The sequence below is a fragment of the Sebastes umbrosus genome, chromosome 5, assembly GCF_015220745.1.
Source record: "Sebastes umbrosus isolate fSebUmb1 chromosome 5, fSebUmb1.pri, whole genome shotgun sequence".
Taxonomy (NCBI): Eukaryota; Metazoa; Chordata; class Actinopteri; order Perciformes; family Sebastidae; genus Sebastes; species Sebastes umbrosus.
Genome location: NC_051273.1, coordinates 37,356,841 through 37,383,574, shown reverse-complemented (window position 1 = coordinate 37,383,574; position 26,734 = coordinate 37,356,841). Strand labels below are relative to the sequence as shown.

General features: G+C 41.3%; 1 protein-coding gene across 1 annotated transcript in view; it reads left to right on the top strand.

Moving 5' to 3' along the window:
* Positions 1-26,734, top strand: part of nfia (nuclear factor I/A) — a 268,526-nt gene that overhangs the window by 77,216 nt on the left and 164,576 nt on the right. The window contains 1 exon segment of the mRNA XM_037770557.1: positions 13,453-13,981. Coding sequence (XP_037626485.1) covers positions 13,453-13,981 — 529 coding nt within the window.

The window sequence follows — 26,734 nt, the reverse complement described above, 5'->3', positions numbered from 1 at the left end:
GCTGCCCGGAGCTCAGGCTGCCGCTGCCCGGAGTTCCGGCTCCCGCTGCCCGGAGCTCAGGCTTTTTTGGGGGGTGTCGGTTTTCTTGCAGGACGTTTCCCACTTAACGCAAAATGTGGATCCAATATTTTGCGCAAAATTGAGCAATTAATCTAATGTGGACGGGTGAACTTGCTGTTTATCTTTACCCCCTAACTTTCCAACTGTGGCTCCAATCGCAGACTTTGACTTTAGTTTCAGAGACATGCAACAGAAAATATTGTACTTCTCATTTTTATAGATGTGATACTTTATATGTCACATTGTTTCTGGGCTCCAAAGAGGCTTCATATTTGTGCAGAAATCAGATTTAGTGTATGCTGACGCAGGATCAGTACAAACAGGGAGGATGAGGGGGTTTATCAGCTGCAGGAGTTTCACTCCTTTTATTTTCGGCTGCTGGTACACTGCAGGTTGATCCTGTTCTCTAAAAATCAAAGTGGATTTGATCATTCATTGCTTCCTTCCTGCTGCTGTTCAGGCCTCACACAAAAACCTCAGGCCTGACACAAATATGTCTCTGCAGGAAAAAAAAAACACAAAATGTTTGTGTCAGAGGTGACCTGAGGTGACACAGACCTGCAGCAATAAGCAGAAAATGTCACCAGCAAAATGTTATTTTACACCTACAGATGACAAACTGATGACTACATGATTTATGATTTATTCCCAGTCCAAATCCTAAATTTAAATAAAAAACACTTTGCATATTTATCCACCAGTGACTTAAATTTGACCTAATTTTCCTCTTTAAAAAAATCCATTTTCTCTGTGCTGTGTTGTGTTCTGAGGTTAAAAAAAGGATTTAAGACCTTTTTTTGGGTGTGACCCCATGGAGATTCTGGCTGCAGATTTTGCCTTCCTCTTGTAGGAATTATCGTCTTAATCTGCTGAAATTAACCACAGCAAATAGACACAAATATAATTCAAATTTAAAACAGAACAAATCACACTGATTTATATTTAAATATTTTTTTATTTCAGCATCTGACACACATTTTTTTTTTTTAAATCTAGTAATTATTTGAAATTCATTTTATTGCAAGTATTGGCTTGAAATGAAATTAGATGTCACATTTTATTATTTATTACTGAAACACATTTCTTCTTCGTGATCCAGAAACAAGATCATTCATTGATATTTAATTCTAACAATTTATAAATGATTTATTGTTCCTGTAAATAAGCAGAATATTCTGTCAGTGACAAAGTGCAAGGAGATGATGCAGTAACATCTGCTCTGGAGCATGTTTTACTCTCTCGGCTAATCTTTTTGTGACTTGTCTGATTTTTGCTGCAGCCTTGTCAAATCCAAAATTCTCCACAAAAGTGATTTGTCACGTTGATTTTCTGGTTGGAGCTTCAGTCTGTTTTGAGACACGTTTGAAGACGATCTGAAACCACAGGAACGAACACGAGCTTTAACGTTTAATCTGATTATCAGCCAGTAAAACCAATAATCAGCAGACAGTCGCTTTTATAAATCCTGCTCAGTGAGGGGTTTGAAAAAATGTGTTCTAGTGGTTTGAACAGATCTTTTTTTACTGGCTCTTTAGAAAAATTCTTATCGAGCAGGTTTTTTTTTGTTTTTGCTTATTGATTTCATTATTTAATTTATTTATTAATTAATTATATTATTCTGAATAGGCTATTTCTGATCATTTTGATTATTTTCCAACATTGAATAGAAACATGTGTGTTTGTGTGTGTAACAAAGCAGTTCAATTTATCCATCCTCAAACCATCCAACTTGCCTGGACCAAACACTGTATTTTTATTTGCCATCATAAAGCCCAAATTTAATATTAATGTATACATATTTTTATTTTATTTTTTTATATTTAAGTTAATGTTGATCCTGATTCCTATGAAAAACCTCATACAGGTTAAACTTGGACTTGTTTCCTAATCAAAAACACAACATACACACAGTTTGAGATGTAAAGGTTGGAGGATTTCCTGCCGAGCTGCCAAATTCAAAGAAAAAGAAATCAAATTGGAAAGATTTAGTGTCTGCTTGTTGCCTCTCAGCCAGCCAGCAGGGAGCGCCCTCATCTGAAACCTTTTATTTGTTTTTACCGTAATTCAACTTTTTAAAGATGCCCTTATTTGTCGTGGCCCGTGGTAGTTTTTGGGGATTTTTTGTGACGTGTGACAAACTTCACGATTGTCGAAATTTTGTGTTTGACTTTCCAGAATTTGTGATGTTGACGAAATCTGGATGTTTGATGTTTATCTGACATTATTTAAGTTTCCTGTAGTTGGTTTTTTAGTTGGCTTCGTTTTTTGGCAAATGAAGTTGTTGATTTTAAAGAAAATGAAACAAGTTCATCTTTACATCATTTCGTGGTCACAGGAGCAGGAGGAGTGCTAGGCCTACAAAAAAATAAATAGATAAAAACATGAATAAAGAAATTAAAATTTAGAAAGGCATGCAAAAGTTGGAGAAACCAATTTCATCCACATCCATCCTTGACCATAAATGAATTCCAAACACAACCAGATCTCGTCTTCCAAACCGCATTTGAATCTATTGAGAAAAGCTCATTTGGATATATTTGTTTTAATAAACATAAACCAGGAGTCAGAGGAGCAGCTGAATAAAAACTGTCCTCTCAGGACCAAGAAAGGTCTCATATAAGATGTAGAAAGGTTCTACCATTCTGCGTAAAATGATCAGCACAAATGATCTTGACCTTTGTTCATGTCATTTGAAATTGTATTGAGACCTAATGTATCTTATATTCCTTTACTTCTTTACCATATTGTGCCGGGATCAGATCCCCTTTTGGCTCTGATTGGCTCAGACTGTTGGCTCTCAGATATCAGGGACGATATCGGTAGTCCTGGTGTGACTGTGTGTAGATACAGTTTGTATAAATCTCCCTCCTCAGTGTGTTTTGTGCGGTTGTGGCTTCTGCAGTCCTCCTCCTCCTCCTCCTCCTCCATCACCAGCCGTTAACGGCGAGGTCTCGGCGGCTCAGTCGGGCCTCGCTGGCGAGCCACTGAGCCCGGGTGACACGCCGATAATTCCCTCAGTGTGTCGGTGTGGGTGTCAATAGACGGGGAGGGAGCAGGGCGGCAGGGAGGATTACCATTATTGCTCCCCTAAATGACTGTTATTCAGGAGGTTGTTGTTACAGGCCTGTTATTGGGAGCCCATTACATCTGTCACCAAGGTGCAGAGGGTGAACGTGTAGCCTAAGCCTCGGCCCAGCTCTCGGACTCCCCTCGCAGGTTTAGAAACGCAGATTTCCTCGGAGGGAAAACGCTGAAAGAAAGAGTGACCCTAAAAGAGAGGAAGAAAGAACCCCGGGGAGCCGCATCACACGTCCGCCTGAAAACCTCTTCACCACGTTTTAACCAGGCGGCCTTTTATTTACCAGCGAAATGTGATGCTTCATACAGAAAATCTGTCAGAGAGATGAGATGATTTTTAAAATAAATATCATCTTAAAGTAAATGTTGTTTTCTGGACGCAGATGCAGCAGTCTGTTTGCGTCTGCAGCTTTAAGATACAGACTAAATGACTGAAAATAAATTCCTGAAACAAGAGAAAGTGCACTGGGAGCAGGAGCGATTATGTCAGACCAACTGGCAGAATTTGTACTTGTTTGGAAAAACAGAAACACGTTTTTTGAGGCCAGATGTGAAAAGAAATGACTTGTTCATAAAGAAATGTGGAGCTGAAGTGGAAGCACAGTGAAAAACATAATTTAGTGAGTTACAGAAGCTGAAAAATCTCACGTTTTCTTAAAACAAGTTGAAAAAACGTCTGTGGGTTGAGATAACTTTGTGTTTCCAGCACAAATCGATCAATATCTTCTCCTTTAAAGGGTCATTTCCTTCATTTTTACTGCAGAGATCGGCTTTGTTCTGTCTTCATTTGAAGATACTGGCACCAATTTCTAGAAAAATCCGGATATCTCATTTTAAGCGATCAAATATGAGACTTGTGAAGATGGATATTGTTTGCAGTGCACGGATTCTCTAAAAAACCTAACCAAAAAATGTCTTATTTTCTTAAAATTAGCACCTCCAGGTTGAGATAATCTCACGTTTCCAATACAAATCAGCTCATATTAATAATTCTTTTGATTCTGGTGATCTGCTTCGTTTTTTCTTATTCCTGAAAGAACAGAAGCTGCACAGAGAACAAGATTGATTTTCTGACCAAAAAGGCAGAATTCTCTTTTGTTTTAAGAGACTGAGGCCGGTTAAAGAGTCCTGTAATGTTATATTTTTCTAAAACAAGCCCCAAAAAACTGCAATCATTTCATGTTCCCATATAAATCAGCTCGTATCAGTAGTTTTCTTGAATAATTTTCTTGATACAGATGCAGAAACGGATTTATTTTGTTTCAGAAAACATTCCTGAGTGGAGGGGAGGCTGAAAACAAGAGGGATTATCTCACCCCGCTGGCAGAAAAGCACGTTTTTAAGGCTGAATATGAGACCAAGTGACTTGTTAAGTGGGATTTTGTTTGCGGCCGACAGACAGAGTGTGAAACGGCGGCGGAGGACGGTGTGTGTGAGCGGGCCAGGAAGCTGAAACGCTGCACTGGGCTGTAAGGAATGTTGGTATGTGGCTGCAACGAACATTCAGAGCCGCCGAGCTGCAGATCCACTGTGGAATGTGTGTGTGTGTGTGTGGAGGCTGAACACACCATCCGTCCAGCAGCCGCTCGTCGTCCTAATAACCGCCCGAGGACACACACACACAAACAGAAACGCATCACACTCCAAAAAAGAAACCACAAATAACAAAAGGCGGCGTTCTCGGCCGTCCTGGAGTGAGATTTCAGAGCTCAGAAAGCGGCTGCAGGTTGGCTGCAGAGCGGCTGGAGGCGCTTTTGGAGACAAACCCGTTCGCCTGGACCGTCTCCAAGAAGAAACAATGTGCTGTATTCAGACTCCTTGACAAGGGAGGGTGAACAATGTTATATATATATAAAAAAAGACCAATGCAGCTGGCGCTCTAATGCACAGCCTGTAGATATAGTTTCCTCTTTAGTGCGAGAGCTCCGAGCTGAAGGTTTAATCTGACAGACATTTGAAATGGAGATTTTCTGACAGCATAGCTGGAAAAAAACTCATGAACTACTTTTTCAAAATATTTAACACAGATGCTCAAGTTGAACCTGAGAGGTTCTTTTAAAAGATAAAAGATCATCAAAATGTGTGAAAGTTCTTCTTGTCAACAAATCCTATTCAGACAAAAAGCAACAGTGAATGGATCTAGTATTGTGCGTGTATCAAAGCCTGATATCTCTTCTTCCTCTGTGACATAGAGTTTCAATCATTTGATTTGATTTCCTCCTGATTGTTCAATAAAAACTACAGCGACCAGCTGTTTTAGGAATTTACTGATACGTTTTAAAACATGAAACTATATATTTGTGAGGGGTCTTAAAGATCTTCAGTAGGAACCAATAGGCTTGGAGCTGAGAGACGGATTTAACATATTGTTGGTTTGGGATTGCACATGAGAATGCTTGACATAATAAATAAATAACATCGCCCTTTAACTCCAAACTTACCTACACTTGCAAGTCTCAAAAATTTGAGTTGTTCCGATACCGATACCAGTATTGAAAATGCGTTCGATACCGTCCAGAGATTGGTATCGGGTGTCTGAGTATGCCAGTTTATGCACCGATCCGATACCATCTTTTATTAACCCAGAAAAAAAATCAACTTGTTTAACAAGAAAAAAACAGTAGCCTTCACTGTGCTGTCACCCTGGATGTATCATGGCTGCCACTGGCAACTAATATCCACTACCCATACATGGGGGAAGGAAAAAATGGTATTGGAACATCTCTTGTAAAAATGCGAACATCTCCTTCTTATCAAGTCCTTTCTGACTGTATTGACTCTTTAAATCTTGATTTTCTTCCGCTAAGCGACAAATAACTGCCTGTGTGGTGCAATAAAATCAAACACAAATCTACTTGTTTCAAGAATTTTTCTAGAATTGATCATCAGTATGTCGAAAAATACAGAATAAGATGGACTGCTGCTCTATAGAATCAAGAAAAATGACTCTAGAAAAGTCTTGAAAGAAGTTGATTTATGTTGAAAAGATGTCAAAATGTTCTTAAAAAAAGTAGAAAATCTGCCTGTTCAGGAGGAATATTTCAAATTGACGTACTACTAACTCTCATTGTTCTCGATTCTTGTGCAGCAGACTTATAGAAAGTAGTTGAAACAAGGGGATTTGTGTTGGAAACAGGTTGAAATATGTTTCACTTGTCGTACGAACACAATGTTTTTTGTAGACCAAACCACTGGTTATGGTTCTTGCTGTAAGAGCACTAAGAATATTCCAATTTATTTCATGAAACCAAATTTAATTCTTCTTGATTCTCATGCAGCGACCAGCAGACACCAGTTTCTACCATTTTCTTCCCACTCGTTCTAATAAGTCATGTTTTTAAGACTCATTAATAGACAGAAACTATTTGGTAAGATGGACATTTTTGCAGCACAAATGTGTAAAATCGGAATATTTCAACCTGTTTCTGAAGGAAATCAGCTGGTTTCAAGAGTTTTATTTGTCTGTTGTATCTTGTTTGCTTTTATGTATCTTTCAATTTTCAACTTTAAGGAGTCACTATTGCAGTGTGTGTGTGTGTGTGTTTGTGTGTGTGTGTGTGTGTGTGTGTGTGTGTGTGGGGGGGGGGGCTCATAATGTAGTATCCACATGCCACCCCAGTCGGAGGCATTTGCACGTATCAAGATGTGTGTGAGCCTCTTTGATCTATGAATAGTCAAGTGTTTTTTCAATACGTGGCTCAGGAAGAGGAGGAGGAGGAGGAGGAGGAGGAGGAGGAGGGCCTCCAGCCTCCCTCCCTCCTCCTCCTCCCTCGTCCCCCTCCCTCCACCCCGTCCTGCTCAGTAACCCTCTGAGGGGTTTTGTCCAAATAAGAAATGTTCCATGAAGATGTTTTCTGTTCGTCTGTGTTCTCTGAACTCAACCTCTTTCTCTTCGTTTTAGTCGTCTTCCTCGTTTCTCGATGATGAAACTGTCTGTTTCTGTTTCTGTTTGGCCGAGCGTCGCCGCAGACAACCGTCCAAACACTGCAGACAAAACAAAGAATATTTATAGGGTCATATCAACATTTACTACAAATCACATAGACTGATTTCACTGCAGAGCCAAAGTATTATAGAAACAGTCATCTAGACTTGGCAGCCATTGTTTTCCATTTATTTCATTTTAATATGCTATTAAAATGTGTTGTAGTCTTGAAACTTGCTCAACTTTTAATGTGTTTATTATTAACATATGGTGATAAAACGCTTAGATGAAAAATAGAAATCTGCCAAAATTAAAAGCATCATCGAAGGGAAATAAATGGAAACCAATGGTCACATGGTCTGCAGTAAATGAGATTAAATATGTGAAAACTCTGCTATAATGCAGTTATTTGATCCGTGATTGAACACTGAAGTCTAATTTGTCTTCAGACAAGTAAAACAATCAGACAGAATGTGGACAGATGTGGACAAATGTGGCCTAGTGTTGAACCTTGATCCTTTACTGACTGTCCAGAACCACAAAACATCAAATGTCGGGTCATCTTCATAATCTTGTTGATTTGTTTTTGATCATGTGGTTCGTCATTTAAATTGTAGTTTTGCCAACTATTTTATTTAGACAAAGTTGTATTGCTGTTTGTATTTAGACCACATTTAAAGGGCCAGGGTGGAACAATTATGTTTATCTATTGGCAGAAATGGAACATAATATTAATAAGTATGTTTTCTTTCAGCCCAGTCGCACAGCAGTTCGTGAAATAGTCACAAAATTGAATGCATTGATTCGTGTAAATAGACATGAATTTCACTTTTTGTTTTCGTGACGGTTAGCACGAAATCACTTAGTAAATAATCCGCATAATTGTGAACCGGGAAGTTTAAGAGTGGCGGACGCTGCGAAGGGAGGACGTCGGGGTGGATGGGTGGTGTCAAAAAACACAGGACTTTCACCCAGGAGGCTGCTGTTCGTGTCTTGTGTGAAACCACAAGTCAAAGTTCATTTATTTGTCACGTAACTTTTGAACGGGGGGGGGCAGCAGTAGCTCAGTCCATAGGGACTTGGCTTGGTAACCGGAGGGTCGCCGTTTCAAGTCCCCGCATGGACCAAGTACTGAGTGTGAACTGGTCGCTGGAGAGATGTCAGTTTGCCTCTTGGGCACTGACGAGGTGCCCTTGAGCAAGACACCAAACCCCCAACTGCTCGGGGCGCCTGTGCAGCTCCCTCGCTCTGACATCTCTCCATTAATGTATATAGGTCCTGTTTGTGCATGTATGTGTATTTCGGCCTGTGTGTACTATGTAATATGTAAAATATAACAGTGTGAACAAATTTAATTTCCCCTCCTTCTTCTTCTTCTACTGAAGTTACGCCCCTTCCAGTGTTATTTAAACTCAAACTGCAACCTTTTTCTAAAATTAACTAAGTAGTTTGTTGCCTAAGCCTAACCTAGTCGATCTATTCCTAAACCTAACTAAGTAGTTTTATTTTGAAAAAACTGGGGCTGATATTGACTAATGCGTTACGTGTTGCTTGACATTCATAGGAAAACGCACGAAAAATACGTTGTTGAAAGTCGCGCTGAGCATCACGAAAAAAAGGGAAATTGTTGTCTATGTACACAAATCAAATATTCAAGATTCAATTTTGTGACTATTCACGAACTGCCGTGAGACTGTGTTATTTCTATAATGTATAATAAAATATTATATCTACATAGGGAGCGAGTCCTCTTCATGGAGTCGGCCGCCATGTTTCTACAGTAGCCCATAATGGAAAAACCAGACACTGGCTCTATAGTGCCATTCACGTTTTCGTGCTGGCCACCGTAGTTTTCCTACACACTGGGCACACGGGAGATGTTTCAGTTGGTTGCAATCTGCAACCTCACCACTAGATGCTGCCAAGTCCTACACACTGCACCTTTAACATTTGACAACAAATGAAACAGTTTTGTAGGAAACATGTTTACATTATTGGAAAAAGAATATTTTTGATATCGGTACTGAAACTCAGGAATCTTGTCTGCACTAGTGTGTAGGGGTGTAACGATTCATCTACTACATCCATGTATCGATTTATATTCCTACGATCCAACTACATCGATAGGTACTCGGCAAGTTGTCCTTCACGGGAGACGTATATCGATATAACATCGATCTGAAACGCATGAAGTAATGGATACTAAGGATTTGCACCTTGTATCTAAGGACGACAAACACAACAAAGTGTTTTTTTAGCACTTTTATTAGTAAAGAAATGTTAAACGTTACTCCGGTTCACTCTCCAGACATGCACCAGCTTGCCAGCTCAGCCCTCTGCAGAGCAAGCGCGCATCCATGGCGTGCATGCAGACAAACGGAGCACTGGACTCCTCGCTCTCTCACCCGGTAGAGGACCCGGTCGACAGAGTTTCATTTTGGGGACATTGCGTGAGCTGGTGCTATCAATCCACTTGACGAGGGCGGCTTCACCCACCGGTGCTTTTCCCGTGCGCTGTCGTTTTTTCATTCAGAGAAAATGACTTCAACTAACGTTAGTCTAACATAGTTTTAAAATGTTCAGCGGTTGATCTCTGTATTATTGATCTACCGTTTCTATTGAAAATGAGGACAGAAGCAGCAGGTTAAACCACTGTTCATTTAACTTGAATAGAAGTTGGTTTATTATATTTTGTGTTAAAGGGACAGTTTGTATGAATAAGAAATGTCTTGTTAACAGTGACACCTGTGGTCATTTAGTAAACGAAAGTCAGCGTCGGGCTCACTCTTGCTCGCTCTACATAGACATGAACGAGCATCGCTCAAAACAGTGAGGCGACACACGTCAGCTAAAAGCACAATATCACTCTATATTTCAGCTGCTTGGCAGTAATGTTAGCTGACCAGACGAAGGTCTCTCCATGAATCACTGCTGATCCTAGTGTTGGTCAACACTGTTTAACAGACGGGCTTCACTAGATACAACTTTGCGGTTTTGGTGCTTCCGTGTAGTTTGTGTTGGAGTCTTGTCTGAACAGCGTAGCCACACATGCGAGCGCGCATATGCATTTGCGAGCGCGCACGGGACACCGACCCGGGTGATTTATACGTGTAAGAAGTTACAAACAGTCCCTTTGAATATTGCACTGCCTTGTATCTTGAGAACTGAATCAGCAGGTCCTGCAGTTGCACTTTTATGATTTTCTGATAAAAGCTGTATGTATTTGCCATTAATCGTTGTTTACTTGTTTATATCCATAATTTATTTATCCCTGAAGACAAACTTTGAGTAATCCTGACCTGCTCTGTCCAGTATCAGATATTTATTTCACAGTCACAAAAAAAGTTACTGTATCGATTTCAAATCATTGAATGGTATCGTATCGTTGTAAAAATGTATCGTTACACCCCTACTAGTGTCTTGTTCCCCAGTTCAAGACTTTTCTAGCTTTTCCTAAATGTAGTGCTGGACCTAATGCAAGTACACTGACGCTCATTCCTAGAAAACTCCTGAAACAACTGCACCAGAAATAAATGAATTAAAAGCCCATTATGTATGTCGGCACGCTGACAGAAGGTTTCCTTGTTTTGGTGAAAACATGTCTCTCAGGTTGGATTTGAGCAGCCCGTTCACACCAAAAGGCGTATAAATGCCCCGATAATGCGCAAGGCATTTAGCGTGCAATAAGTACGCCTTTCTTGATTTCCGCGTGTCATTTGTACGTCATAGATCCTGTACTAACTGCAATGTGAAAGCATCCACGTATAAATGCAACGGTAATCGTTGGTGACGTAGTATGAAGCAAGCAAGAAAGACAACGTATGGTGGGTGGGGAGGTGGATGGGCCCAACAAACACAGTTTCAGCTGTGATGCTCTAGAAATATGACATTCAAAATCATCAGTTTTCATTTTTTACAGAAAGTGTTGGAGCACAGCTGCTCACCTCACCGGCCTCTGAGTTTATGGAGACTTTGTGCCTTTTATCGCCTCAACAAGCTGTAATAACATTTTAACTGGAAGCTCCTCTTCTCTGTTCTGTTCCCGCCTATAACTCCTCCTTTAGCCGTGAGATCTGTGGATGTGTTTGTTTCTGTTCCTCCTGTCGACATTTCATTCAGCCTCTTGTCTGTGTGTTGTGACATCGAGCAGTAAAGAGACTCTTTACTCTTTCAGTCTAATGTGTTCATTTCCTGGCTCAGGCCGGCCTGGATTAGCCTGGTTTTGTGGTCGTTTTTGGGGTTTGGGAGGAGGAGGAGGAGGAGGAGGAGGAGGAGGAGCAGGGAAGAGCAGGTGTAACCAACCCCAAATTGGGTCTAATCCATGACATGCCGTCTAACCACATTCCCACCCTTAATAACTGCACAGCTCTCATCAGCCCAAAGCCACATAATGCACCTTTAATACACCTATAATCCTCCACACGGTGCCATCGCAGCTCGTGTGTTTGTGGCGGCTTCACTCCGCTCGGCTGCCGCTGGTTGGTTGCTTGGTCGTTTAGTTGGTGTGATTCTGGTCGGTCGGTGTGGCTGGCAGACCCCCACAGACCCCTACAGACCCCCACAGACCCACATTCCTGCCTGAGAGCCAAGAAAGAGGCGAGACAGGCTGAACTGACACTGAAGAGTCTGTGTGGCCCCGAGAGAGAGAGAGAGAGAGAGAGAGAGAGAGAGATGATACTGCAGCCTGAAACCAACAGACAAACTCCAGAAAACACTTTCTTCACCCCTTCTGTTCTTCACACTTTACCTCCTGGTTTTCTTCTTGTTGTTCTTTGTGTCTGGACCACAGAGGGTCAGCCCTAGAAATGCAAAAGTATGTCGCTGACTGACTGACTGACTGACTGAATGATGAAGTTACACGATTGGTCGGCTGAGAGTTGGAGTTTCCTCATTGGCCGTTTCTCAAAATGAAAAGAAGGGGAACAGTCCTTTAAGCAAATGAGCCCATCCAGCACGACGCGTCCGGCTCACGAAACTTGGACCAAGCTGTCAAACTAGGTGATCTACATATGGTTCTAAAACGAAACCAGAGCCTGTTTCTCGCTTAAAATGTTTTCAGAAGTAGATTTTGGTGGATTGTTGAGACGGAATAACAAAAAGTTTATGAGCAGGCCGCCATGTTGTTTCCTGTTTGAAACGGCGAGCAGAAAACTAATCAGGTGCATTCAACCATCGGGTACGTCACCGCTCGAACGTCCAGTTGAGTGGAGCAGCGTGTCCCTTAGTGTCCTCGACGGACCTGGTGACATGTACCACTGGATTTAACATCATAGACATGACCACGGACTATTCGTAGGGCTGTGTGTTGGAAAGAATCTGGAGATATGATCAGGATTTCATGATACAGGGGTTACGAAATATAGCGATATATTGCGATTGTTTTGAATCTAATTTGAGGAAAAGTGTCATAGTATGAAGAACACACCCCCACATGCATGAAATCTGAGTAAAAAAAGTGAATGCAATTTTTGCATGTAAACTATGAATTAAAAGGCGATACAGTGTTTTTGAGAATTGATACAGTATCACAAAACATAATATTGTGAAGTTCAATTTTTTTGACATTTGTAACACCCCTAACTATTTCTGTTACAATTTAGCCACAAATGCACAGACTGACCATCCACCATCCAGACATATACTTGGTTTGGACCGAGTCTCCTTTCCTTCTTTGTGTCATTCTTCTTCTCTCCCTTTTATTCCCTCTATGCTTTCTACTCTTCTTCTCTCCTCCCCCTTTCCTTCCTTCCTGCCTTCTTGACTTTCTATGTCTCTTCTTTTCTTTTCTTCCCTCTTTCCTTCCTTCATCGTTTCTTTTTTACTTCCTTTCCTTCCTTGTGTATTTCCATCCTTTCATCCTTGCTTCCTTTTTATTGTTCCTTCCTCTCTCCTTCCTGTCCTTCTCCCACTGATCTAAAAGCACTACAATTTCCTAAATAGGATCATCGTCATTTCTCTGCTTTCTTCTCTTTCAAGTCACTGAAAATGTGTTGAAGTGATCTCAGCACATTGGCATCTTTTAAGAAAACAAGAGTTTTGTATCTCCAGTTTTGAAGTTCTCAACCTCACTTATTGCTCATTACAAAATCATATTGTGCAGCTAAACTTTGTTCAAACTCACAGAATATTATTTTAAAGTCTAGAGGTGATCCAAATATTTCCATAGATACCAGATATGTTCGGCTGAGTCTAAAGTGATGCTACAACACATTTCTGTCTGATGGAAGGATACAGCTTCCATGAATAGATGGACCATGATACACAATATATATGTGATGCTGTTAGAGTGGAATAAGATGATTCTCTACTTGTAGAGGAAAACTGTTGCATGTGGGGTTGATTGTTGCATTCACCCTCTCACCGCATGTCTTCTCCTCTCCGTCCCTCAGGATGAATTCCATCCTTTCATCGAAGCCCTGCTGCCCCACGTCCGGGCCTTCGCCTACACATGGTTCAACCTGCAGGCCCGCAAGAGGAAGTACTTCAAGAAGCACGAGAAGCGCATGTCCAAGGAGGAGGAGCGCGCCGTGAAGGACGAGCTGCTCGGCGAGAAGCCCGAGGTCAAACAGAAGTGGGCGTCGCGCCTCCTGGCCAAACTGCGCAAGGACATCCGGCCCGAGTTCAGGGAGGACTTTGTGCTGACGGTGACGGGGAAGAAGCCGCCGTGCTGCGTGCTGTCCAACCCCGACCAGAAGGGCAAGATGAGGAGGATCGACTGCCTGCGCCAGGCGGACAAAGTGTGGAGGCTGGACCTGGTCATGGTGATTTTATTCAAAGGGATTCCCCTCGAAAGTACTGACGGGGAGAGGCTGGTAAAGTCTCCTCAGTGTTCGAACCCCACCCTGTGTGTGCAGCCGCATCACATTGGAGTTTCAGTCAAGGAGCTTGATCTCTACCTGGCCTACTTCGTGCACGCAGGTAAGTCCCTGAGTCTCTTCTTTGTGTGTCTGTGTTTGAGAGTGTGTGTTGTGATGCCGAGCTGCTGAAGCTGCAGCACCTCGAGTGTGTGAGTCTACACGTGATGAATGTCGTCCGCAAACATGATGAACAACTGAGGCGAACATCACGCCAACCACACACGACATGTGAAGCTCCACAGTCCTGTTGTTGTTTCATTCTGTAATGTGGGACTGAAACGTGTGAGATTATTGCAGGCGGCTTGGCCTCCGGCTTCATATCAGTTCTCAGTTCATCTTCGGTATATTCATCTGTCATGTGCTCGTGGTTCATTGCTTCATACTTTTTCTTATCTATAGATATTTTAAAACAATTTTAAAAAAGGAAACAAAGTGCAGTGATTGGACTCGACTCTGGGTCTTCTCAACTGATGACTCATATCAAAAGATTCATGTAGTGATATTCAGTTACTGAACATCTAGAGCGTTAACGTTAATCCTGCAAACAGTCTACAAAGTTGAAAGATAGCTGACTGACAGTAATGTCAATGTTGAAGCTGGCTTACCTTTTATAAATGTCAGCTACATGTTTCCAGGTGTGAGCTGTTTTGTTGCAGCTTCTTGTCTAATTTCCAGTTGGATTGGGGATGAAATCTGTCCAAAGATCTGTTGCTTTATTTACTTCTATCAAAAGGTTGCATTAGCTAACGTTACAAGCACATCAACCCGATCTCATAGGAAGGCGTAGAAATAGTTCAACATTTGCACCTGTCAAGATAACGCATTTTAGGCTTCATCATTTGAAGCTTTATCATTTATACACCTGCATCTTAGCCTTTTCTTGTGTCATTTATACGCCCATATCTTAGGCTTTTCTCGTGTCATTTATACGCCCCTATCTTAGGCTTTTCTTGTGTCATTTATACGCCCGCATTTTAGGCTTTTCTTGTGTCATTTATACGCCCGCATTTTAGGCTTTTCTTGTGTCATTTGTACGCCCATATCTTAGGCTTTTCTCGTGTCATTTATACGCCCATATCTTAGGCTTTTCTCGTGTCATTTATACGCCCGCATTTTAGGCTTTTCTCGTGTCATTTATACGCCCGCATTTTAGGCTTTTCTCATGTCGTTTATATGCCCGCATTTGACGCTTTTTGCGTGTCATTTATACGCCCGCATTTTAGGCTTTTCTCGTGTCATTTACACGCCCGCATTTTAGGCTTTTGTTGTGTCATTTATACGCCCGCATTTTGAGGCTTTTTGCGTGTCATTTATAAGCCTGTATTTTAAGCCTTTTGTGTGTCATTTATACGCCCGCATCTTAGGCTTTTCTTGTGTCATTTATACAACCGCATCTTAGGCTTTTCTTGTGTCATTTATACAACCGCATTTTAGTCTTTTCTCGTGTCATTTATACGCCTGCATTTTAGGCTTTTGTTGTGTCATTTATACGCCCGCATTTTAGTCTTTTCTCGTGTCATTTATACGCCCGGATTTTAGGCTTTTCTCGTGTCATTTATACGCCCGCATTTTAGGCTTTTCTCGTGTCATTTATACGCCCGCATTTTAGGCTTTTCTCATGTCGTTTATATGCCCGCATTTGACGCTTTTTGCGTGTCATTTATACGCCCGCATTTTAGGCTTTTCTCGTGTCATTTATACGCCCGCATTTTAGGCTTTTGTTGTGTCATTTATACGCCCGCATTTTGAGGCTTTTTGCGTGTCATTTATAAGCCTGTATTTTAAGCCTTTTGTGTGTCATTTATACGCCCGCATCTTAGGCTTTTCTTGTGTCATTTATACAACCGCATTTTAGTCTTTTCTCGTGTCATTTATACGCCTGCATTTTAGTCTTTTCTCGTGTCATTTATACGCCCGCATTTTAGGCTTTTCTCGTGTCATTTATACGCCCGCATTTTAGGCTTTTCTCGTGTCATTTATACGCCCGCATTTTAGGCTTTTCTCATGTCATTTATATGCCCGCATTTGACGCTTTTTGCGTGTCATTTATACGCCCGCATTTTAGGCTTTTCTCGTGTCATTTATACGCCCGCATTTTAGGCTTTTGTTGTGTCATTTATACGCCCGCATTTTGAGGCTTTTTGCGTGTCATTTATAAGCCTGTATTTTAAGCCTTTTGTGTGTCATTTATACGCCCGCATCTTAGGCTTTTCTTGTGTCATTTATACAACCGCATTTTAGTCTTTTCTCGTGTCATTTATACGCCTGCATTTTAGTCTTTTCTCGTGTCATTTATACGCCCGCATTTTAGGCTTTTCTCGTGTCATTTATACGCCCGCATTTTAGGCTTTTCTCGTGTCATTTATACGCCCGCATTTTAGGCTTTTCTCATGTCATTTATATGCCCGCATTTGACGCTTTTTGCGTGTCATTTATACGCCCGCATTTTAGGCTTTTCTCGTGTCATTTATACGCCCGCATTTTAGGCTTTTGTTGTGTCATTTATACGCCCGCATTTTGAGGCTTTTTGCGTGTCATTTATAAGCCTGTATTTTAAGCCTTTTGTGTGTCATTTATACGCCCGCATCTTAGGCTTTTCTTGTGTCATATATACACCCGCATTTTAGTCTTTTCTCGTGTCATTTATACGCCTGCATTTTAGGCTTTTGTTGTGTCATTTATACGCCCGCATTTTAGGCTTTTCTTGTGTCATTTATACGACCCTATCTTAGGCTTTTCTTGTGTCATTTATACGCCCATATCTTAGGCTTTTCTCGTGTCATTTATACGCCCCTATCTTAGGCTTTTCTTGTGTCATTTGTACGCCCATATCTTAGGCATTTCTCGTGTCATTTATACGCCCGCATTTTAGGCTTTTCTCGTGTCATTTATACGCCCGCATTTTAGGCTTTTGTTGTGTCATTTATACGCCCGCATTTTAGGCTTTTGTTGTGTCATTTATACGCCCGCATTTTAGGCTTTTCTTGTGTCATTTATACGCCTGCATTTTAGTCTTTTCTCATGTCATTTATATGCCCGCATTTTACGCTTTTTGCGTGTCATTTATACGCCTGCATTTTGAGGCTTTTTGCGCGTCATTTATAAGCCTGTATTTTAAGCCTTTTGTGTGTCGTTTATATGCCTGCATTTTAGGCTTTTCACTACGGGCTTACCGTTGTGAAGCGGCTTTTCACGTGTCATTCAACGCCATGTCGTTACCGTGAAATGGTCGCGGTTATGTTTAGGCAACAAAACCACTTAGTTAGGTTTAGGAAAAACATCATGGTTGGACTTAAAATAAGTACATAAAGTAAGTAAATAAGTACGTAAACAACGTAACATAAGTACAGAAAAGACGTCACAAATGTCACTAACTAACTTCAAAATAACTCATCAACACTTTGGGACACGAGCGTTGTTCTGGTTGAAAGTAGGGATGGGTCATGATTTTTGATTTTTTCGAATAGTCGTTAAGTTATAAAAAATTTAATAGTTTATGCGACTATTCGTTCCGTCTTAGATGCGCGATTTTGGAATAGTAATCGACTAATTCCCAGTGATTTTCGAATAGTATTTTTGCTTGGAATGCACATCCATAGTTGAAAGTCCTGTTTTTTGTAGGGCTGACCCAAATGCTTCAAAGCTTCAAAACCGTTGCCATGGTAATCGACCTCCAAATCAGTAGTCCAATTTTTTTTTATATAAGTATGTAATAATAAAGTATAAATTCCCAAATAGTCCATGAAATAAGGAATAATCCCACAACATTATTCATTATTCATATTCAACATGAATTATTATTAGTTATACTCAGACAGATATGGCTGTTTGTTGTGTCTAGAGGTGCATGTGTGTACAGTAGTTCAGCAGCGGCACTGTCTCCAGATGGAGACAGACTGACACCTTTGAATGTTTCTCATTGAAGCGTCGAAGCACAAAACATGGTATTGGGGACAGACCTAGTTTGTTGTTTAATAGTTAGTTTTGTTGTTTAGTAGCTAGTTTTGGACCTTTCAGTCGTATCACATGATCATCAGCACATGCAGAAGTTGAGTGACTCGTCTTTTAAGCTATTGTGGACGAGAAGTCTCAGAAAAAAATTAAATTGAAATCCACAACAAATTATTAAATTTCATCTGCTGAAGAAGATCATGTTATAGGATTGAAAGCTCCAGAACTGCTTCTAAATACAATGTTCCCTTCTTGTTTAAAGAGCAACCTTGTCTCCAACAAAATGACGTTCCCATACAACTAAACTTAATTCTCAGTTACATTTCACGGGAAACATATTTTCTTCTGGATTATGGTCTCACTTTTGAACAGTTTTAAACACAAAGTTAACGATGTAAATTAAAACAAAACAAATCAAAAAACGCAACAAAACTACTTTGTTGGACTTCATAAAAAAACATCATGATTGTAATAAGTAAATGTTGACTTATTTTCAGACGGGATACGAACAGCGGTCTCCTAGGCGAAAGTGTTGTGTTTGTGTGACTCATCCACTCCGATCTCCTCCCTGCGCTGATTTCCGCAAACTATCATTGCAAACGTATTTGTGATACGTCAAAAACAAACTCTAAACGTAATTCATAATGCAGTTTCATTGTATGGAAACATATGTTTTAGGAGGCCAGGCTGTTGGAAGATACAGACAGATAAAGTTGATTTCCACTGGAAACAAGTGGAATTCTTCAGATCTTTTCAGAAAATTGGGGTTCAGATAGACACTCATCAGTGAACTCTTTCGTGTTGATGAAACTTCAATTTGTTAATCTGTTAGTTTGAGGATGAAAATCCACTCTCCTCTCACAGCAAACTGCGTCTCTGTCTCTGACACAAACATGTTATCAGCTGCAGACAGGCATAATTTCATCAGCGGTCAGTAAAGCAGAAGCCTGAGGAAAAAGAAAGGTCTGTGCCAGAGCCTCCTCACCCCGGCTGCCCTCTGAGAGCAGAGCAGGTCGCTGTGTTTCTGGCTGAAGCTGGCACACCTTTCAGGTTTTAAAAAAAAAACACAATTATCTCCGGGGTGATTGCTCAGCACGTTTCCCTGATTTCTGACTGATTCCACAAGAAAATAATTTGGCTGGTTGGAATATTTGTCTGTGCAGCAGCGAGCGGCAGCAGAGGCGTGTAGAGGAGGTGTTTGGCAGATGGTTTAAGTGCTTGGCACGGAGCTCGTTCTAAGTTTGTTGGAGCTTTAGAGTTTTCCTGAAAAAGGAGGACAGTTTACAGGTGGTTGGGTTAAATAATCCATAAGATCCACTTTCACATTCCTCCACCAGGAAAACTGATACTTAAATATGTCCTTATCATCACTTTCTGTCTGTCATTTAATCCCTAAAGTTTTATTTTCTGAGAAAAATCAGAGAATATTACAACCACTTCTAAATTCTGTTTCATTTTTCATGATCATCAGCAGATGCAGAAGTTGAGTAACTGGACCTTTAAGGAAAGGTTGACTAGAAATCCTTTAAAGTGCTCAGAAACAAATGGAAATGCAAAATCCATGACAAATGATTAAACAACAATAATCTACTGAGGAAGATCATGTGATATGATCGAAAGCCCCAGAACTGCTTCTCGAGGCCTTTACACACTGGCAGAGATTAATTTGCACGTCAATATATTTTTTCGAACTGTTGTTTTTGTCGTATGTACTTCCACACAGAACGCAAATATTACGCAGTGAAAAAGAGACATGTTTTTTTTTGGGGAACGAAGACAATTTTTCTGAGCTTTCGCATCGCAAATAAATGCATCAACCAATCACGTTGTGCGGAACCGATTGAGTTGTGCCTATACTTATGAAACAACAACACGGAGGCTCTGGAGTCCAAACAAAGACGGCAAACTTTATTACTCCTTTCAACCTTGACAAAGGCAGCGCAGACTAGGGTTGGGCCGGTGTAAACATTTTCAAACCGGTTTGATTAATATCAAACCGGTTTGAACACCGGACCAGACCGTTATACCCAATTTGAATACTAGGTGTCGCACTCGACTCAGCAGCTGCTTGTCACAAAATGAGAATAGCTGGTCCACCTTAACAGCCCACCTTATGTGAGCCTGGGCCGAAGTTGTCGCTAGTTTCGGGGCTAACCCGCTAACCCCCTTCACTTTAATCAGCAGGTGGCAAGTAAGACAGGGTAACTTGGCTCGGGTCTTGAGGAGTTGTAGCATCTATTTACCGACAGTCTAAACTGTACACACACTGCACTACATCACATTAACTCCCTCTCTTGACCGCACACTGGCTACGTTACAGGCTGCCGGTCTTGCAATACATGTAATACATATTCAATACATGTAATACATATTCATGTTGCCAGTGTTATGTCGAAGTCAACGGCCTCGGCTCGGCAGATGCGCACGGCCTGTCAGACACTAGTGGTTTTGTTTAATAATATTACGTTAATCACGTGGTCATATTGCTTATTATTAATGCAAAACAAGCTGGATTTAGCGTCGTGGCGCCGTCGGCACCGGTTGCTAATGTCGGCTACTTTTTAATTTGCCAGAACGGGTCATAATGATAAATGCCGGTACAAACCGGTTGACATGAAATCAATCTGGTGTAAGTTGTTTGTTGATTTCAACTGGAAACAAGTTCTTTGATTTGAAGAAATATATTTTTAGGGGGTTCAAAATACAGAAAGAACTTATTTGGATTAGAAAATCTAAAAACACGTCTTGAAGATATGTTTTAGGAGGAACATTTTTTTGGGGGGAAAAACTGTTTTTAATTGCAGATTTTCCTTCAGGGCTCGTCGTGTTTTCGTGGAGGTAAAGTTTCATCTGCGACCCGTCAACAGACAAACACTCCACGCGTTCTGGAAAGATCTCCGTCCCTGAGCCTTAATTACAATCATTTCCTCCTCGCAGACTAAAGCCTCTTTGAGCCCAAAGACTGCTCCCATTCTGCTCCTCTCCGTCCAGATAGCCTCGCGGCCCTCGTGTGTGTGTTTTCACTGTGCGGTCGCAGTAATCAGCTGTGTGCAGGTTCACACTGAGCTCCCTTCAGTCCAAGAGGAAAAAGGTTTGCCGCCTGAAGCGCTGCTGCAGTGGCTGGTCTGTGGTTTTATGTTGAGGTGGACGCTTGGTCGGAAAAGCTCCCATTCTTGGCACAAAGTGAGAAACCCTCAGTGAGGTTTCTGTTTGAGTAAACTGGGTTTCGAGTTGCTCGTCTGCAACAGAAACACAGAGGGGATCATTTGTGGTGGCAGTTCTTGAGAATATGTTTGTTTTAATTTTCTCTTTTGCTAAATTTAGTTTTTTTATTTGATCCAGAATGTTGAAGGCTTTTCATGACAGAGTGTTCAGGGTTTAGTCTCTTGAGAGGGAGACAAGCGAGGCTGGACGCCCACAGAGCTCCCCCCTCTCCTCTTCCTCCCCCCCTGGTCTGGGCGCAGGAGGATCAGGTTTCGTCCTGCCTCTTATTTAAGGCAGCGGAGCTTTTCTGGAGTGGCGGCGTTGATTAAAAGCCATGTGAAGGCAGACTGACCTCAGGGCTGACAGGGCCGGAGGCGTGGTCTGTCAGGGCGGTAATTAAATTCATCCCCATACCACTGACTCAGGGTGGAGGGGGGGTGGGGGGTCGAAGACCAACAGTGTTGCCAGTAGAAACCGCAGCGCACCACCAACCATTTATTATTTAATCCTCTGAGTGTTCAGCAGCAGGATGTTAAAACCTCAAAGACGTGAAATGTGAAGTTGTTTTAAACTTTATGTTAAGTTGAGTTTAGCTGGTGTTCACCTTCATGTCTGCAGGGAAGAATGAACGAGCAGCAGAAGATCATACGTTTTTCATTTAGTCTGGTGACCTGTCAGTGTTTCAGTGCTTCAGCTCTTGATGAGTTCTTGTCTCAGGAAGTATGATGACAAACTCCAAGTTTGTAGTATTCAGGTCTGGTTGAAACACATTTTCATGGGTGTTTGGACTCTCTGACATTTCTTGCTTCAGTTGGCTTTTTTTCTTGTTGTAGCCTCGTTGTTGTTTTTCTTTTCTTTCTGCTCTCCTTCCAGACTGGAGAGGCTACCTTTGAAAACTGAAACTTCAAGACAAAATAATAAGGAACCTTTTTTAAAGAACGTATCTGCGAAGTAGCAATATGTTGGTGTATCTGCAAAATATTCACATATTTCATTAACTGCAATAAAAGTAGGAATAAAGTTGTTATGGTTGTGGTCAGATACAGCTCTCAGTTAAGGTTCAGGAAAGATGGCGGTCTTAGATAAATGTTGCACAAGACAATATGTGCGCCGTGTCAAATTGCAAAAACGTGCAAAAAACTCTCGCCAGTTTATATATTTTTGAGTAGTAATAGTTTCTCTTCCTCAACAGTTTATGTATCAGCTCTACATAACAATGCATCATATTTTATAATATGGTCATTTGTTCAATCTTAATCTGCTGCAGAGCAACTTGTACTTACAGCTGTCAGACAACTGTAGTGGAGGGAGAAGTACAATAAAGTATTTACCTCTAAAATGTACTTGAGTAGATGTATAAACTAGCACAAAATGGAAAAACTCCAGAGAAGTACAAGTACTTCAAAAACGTAAGTACAGTCCTTGACTACGTTACAACACTGTAGCTTCCTCACAGGTACTGCATTTAGCATAAAACAATATGCTCAAATCATAACATGTCAAACTGCAGCCCAACAGGCAACACCAGCTGTCAGTGTGTCAGTGTGCTGACTTGACTATGACTTGCCCCAAAACTGCATATGATTATCATAAAGTGGGCATGTCTGTAAAGGGGAGACTCGTGGGTACCCATAGAACCCATTAACATTCACTGATCTGGAGGTCAGAGGTCAAGGGACCCCTTTGAAAATGGCCATGACAGTTTTTCCTCACCAAACGTTTAGCGTAAGTTTGGAGCGTTATTTAACCTCCTTCGTGACAAGCTAGTATGACATGTATGGTACCGATGGATTCGAAACTGAGCCCGCTACAACCTAAAAGCGCAAGTTGTGTTAACGCGTTAAAGAAATGAATGGCGTAAAAACAAATTTGCGTTAACGCGTTATTATCGCGTTAACCTCGACAGCTTCAATTCAAATCTAATCCCAGGTGGAACAGGAAGGATGTGAACCTCGGTCTCTGGGTCCTCAGCCTTCTACCTTGACTGAAGTTTTTATTCCTGCTGCTCAGGAAGCACTCATTTGGTAAAGTAATTTGGTTGAAAAGTGAAAGTTTTTTGACGTCACTTAACTCTTAAAGTAATTTATTAAGTACAAATAATTCTGTGGTTCTCCAAAGTGAGGATTTATATTTAAAGACGCGCCGTTTGACTTTGAGTATTTGACTTTTTATAGACTGAATGATGAATCAATTAATCAGAAATACCAATGACAATAATTCTTGGGTGCAGCTTTAATTTGAGTGTAAAAGAAGATCGTAATTACATATTGCAGTGTTGTCATTTAAATGCAACAGTTATGTGTAACTGAGACGACTAAAAACCTTCTCTACAGGAGTTGATGCAGATTGATCCGGTGTGCACTTTTACTGCTGGAAGTTCAGTAAAGAGTTGAACAGGAAGTAGCTGCTGGGTGTCTAACAGGTGGAGCTTTTCAAATTAACAGACTCTCACTGACTGCAGTCAACCATGAACACACACACACACACACGCACACACACACACACAGGCAGCAGCCCTCCATTCATACGTCTGAGCGGTTGCCGTGAGTGTCTGGTGTGTGTCTGTTCTCAGGAACAAGTTGCGGGTCAAAGGTCATCTCCCCCACCCCATCCTTCCCCTCCCCTCACTGATTTACGAGCTCACCCACGGCAGCAGCAGCAGCAGCAGCAGCAGCAGCGGGTGTCACTATCACAGGAGCGCTCAACACGTTGTGAAAGGTTGAAGGTCAGAGCGTGGAGGTCGTGACCCCTATCATCAGACCGTTTAACCTCTAGGATAAACATCCCCCCGCCCCCGCGCCGCCCCCTCATTAACATCACACACACACACACACAGATCAGGGGGGCGTGGTCAGGGCTGGCTGGTTGGTTGGTGGCGTGCGGCAGCTCGTGAACAAAAGGTGGGAAAAGGTCGACGGCGGCATTTCGTCTCCTCTGCGCCTGTGATTTAGAACCGTCACAGCCTGAAATAAAGATGTTAACGTTTATTACAGATGGGATAATATTTATGTGGGCAGTAAAGTCAATTAAACATAATTAGAGAGATGGAATCATAAAAGTTTGATAGAATGAGTTTTACATTAAAGTTAGTGGCTCTGCAGCGATTCACTCCACAGAGGTGGTTTCAGGCAGCTGACGTCTTCCTTCAGACGCAGACAGTTCTAACTCGGACGTTTGCTTCTTGAGATGAACGAGCTGATCGGAGTATTTAAAGAGGAGGATTTGATCTAAATCTACAATACTCTTCAAGATTCTCCACAAAGTCTTTGATACCTTTTTGTTTTCTATTTGTGGAAGACGTATTCACTTCTCAACAGTGAACGTATCTACTAACAAGTATTGCGTGTGTATCAAAGCTTGTATAGAGCTCCATTGTTGTCCATTAACTATTAAATACCCATCAGTGAGTCACACTGTGTCACTGGGTGACATGTTCTTTTATTACCATGAACACACTGTAGTTTATTTTGACGTAACCGCACACACGCCGTCCTGTTGCCACAAAGACTCACTAGAGCACCAAATGTGAATTCAATATAAAAACTACCGTGACCTGCTGTTTTAGGAAATTACAGAGACAAGTCTTTTTTTAAATGAAACTATATATTTGTGCTTTTAAAGATTTACGTCTTCAGACGGAACCAATGGGTTCGCAGCTGAGAGCCACAGACAGGAAGTCCAAGGGTAGTGAGACGGATTAACACATTGTTGGTTTGAGCAAAACGCATTATTGCTAAGAAGTAAAAGTCAATTGGTCGTTCTGTTGCAACATCAGCGCCCAGCAGCAGAGCTACACTTCTGCCATTTTGGGCTGAAAGCGACTACTGGACGCCAGTTAAATGTGCCGTAAAACTAAATTATTTCTATTCTATTGTCATAATTGTAATGTCTTTACTGAAATGGCCTGTGTTGAACGATGAAAATATTATAAATATGCATACTATTATAACTACTTACTTACTTACTTATTTATTAAACTTTTTTCCCGGCTGGTTCCCAGAGGAGCATAAAGTGAGCGATGGACATAAATGGAAGTTAGAAAAATCCAGCACAGATTTTGAGATCAGTCTCAAATTTTTACATGTCAAGGATCCAAAATAGAGTCCAACAGACCACAGACCATGGATGTAGAAGAGGGTCCAACAGACCACAGACCATGGTGGATGTAGAAGAGGGTCCAGTAGACCACACACCATGGATGTAGAAGAGGGTCCAATAGACAATAGGCCATGGATGTAGAAGAGGGTCCAACAGACCACAGACCATGGATGTAGAAGAGGGTCCAATAGACAATAGACCATGGATGTAGAAGAGGGTCCAACAGACCACAGACCATGGATGTAGAAGAGGGTCCAGTAGACCACAGACCATGGATGTAGAAGAGGGTCCAGTAGACCACAGACCATGGATATAGAAGAGGGTCCAGTAGACCACACACCATGGATGTAGAAGAGGGTCCAACAGACAATAGACCATGGATGTAGAAGAGGGTCCAATAGACAATAGGCCATGGATGTAGAAGAGGGTCCAACAGACCACAGACCATGGATGTAGAAGAGGGTCCAATAGACAATAGACCATGGATGTAGAAGAGAGTCCAATAGACCACAGACCATGGATGTAGAAGAGGGTCCAATAGACCACAGACCATGGATGTAACAGTTAATAGCCTACAATCAATGTAAATTCTTTGCTAATACTCCATTAAATTCTGTTGATGTCATGCTACTAGCACTACTAGCTACTGGCTGATAGCTGGTTGTTTGGGAACAGAGACGTTAATACCTCCACCACGTTACAGGCTTACAATATACAGCCAATGGGGGTATTATAAGATAATAAAAGTGATGAATTACAGCCGATATATCCATTATTACAGCAGCATTCAGCTAGCAGGAAGCTGGCAGAACCAGATATGTCATATGAGCGTGCAGGACAGTGCAGTCCCGTGGGTCTGATGCACGTTCATTATGACGAGGAAAATAAATCTGGATTCAGCTGTTAGTTCATTTTACAACTTTTAGGAGATAATGATTTAAATGAGGGCTGTTTAAGTGTTCCTAGTGGGAAGTTGATTTACCGATGTCTCTTTATACATCCATGGCCACAGACTCATTGGCGTTGTCAGTCCAGAATGGTGGCAGCGCTACAGCAGCGCCGTCTAGCGGCTGTTGTCAAAGAAGCTCCAGAGTTTCGTCTTTTTGCTTCTATACTCTTTGGTTTGAGTCTTAAATAAGAAAAATATAGAAAAACACCAGACCCGTTCCTTTAACATGTAAGCCCTCATTTGAACATTGCAGCCGGTGAAGGTGGAGCTAATTTGAACAAGTTTATTTACTTTTGAGTAGTTCAATACTTTCTCTAATCTGTATCGAGTCTCCATAACAATGCATCATATTTTATAAGATGACTCTCTGGTTATATGTAAATTCTTAATCTGCTGCAGAGTCATTTGTAATTGCAGCTGTCAGATAAATGTAGTGGAGTGAAAAGTAGAGTATTTCACTGTGAAATGTACTCGAGTAGAAGTATAAAGTAGCACAAAATGGAAAAACTCCAGAAAAGTACTTCAAAACTTAAGTACAGTCTTTGTTCCAACACTGCTCCATTTTAAAGCTAAAAAACTACCTTCATATATTTGGTTTTAATAACTTCATTA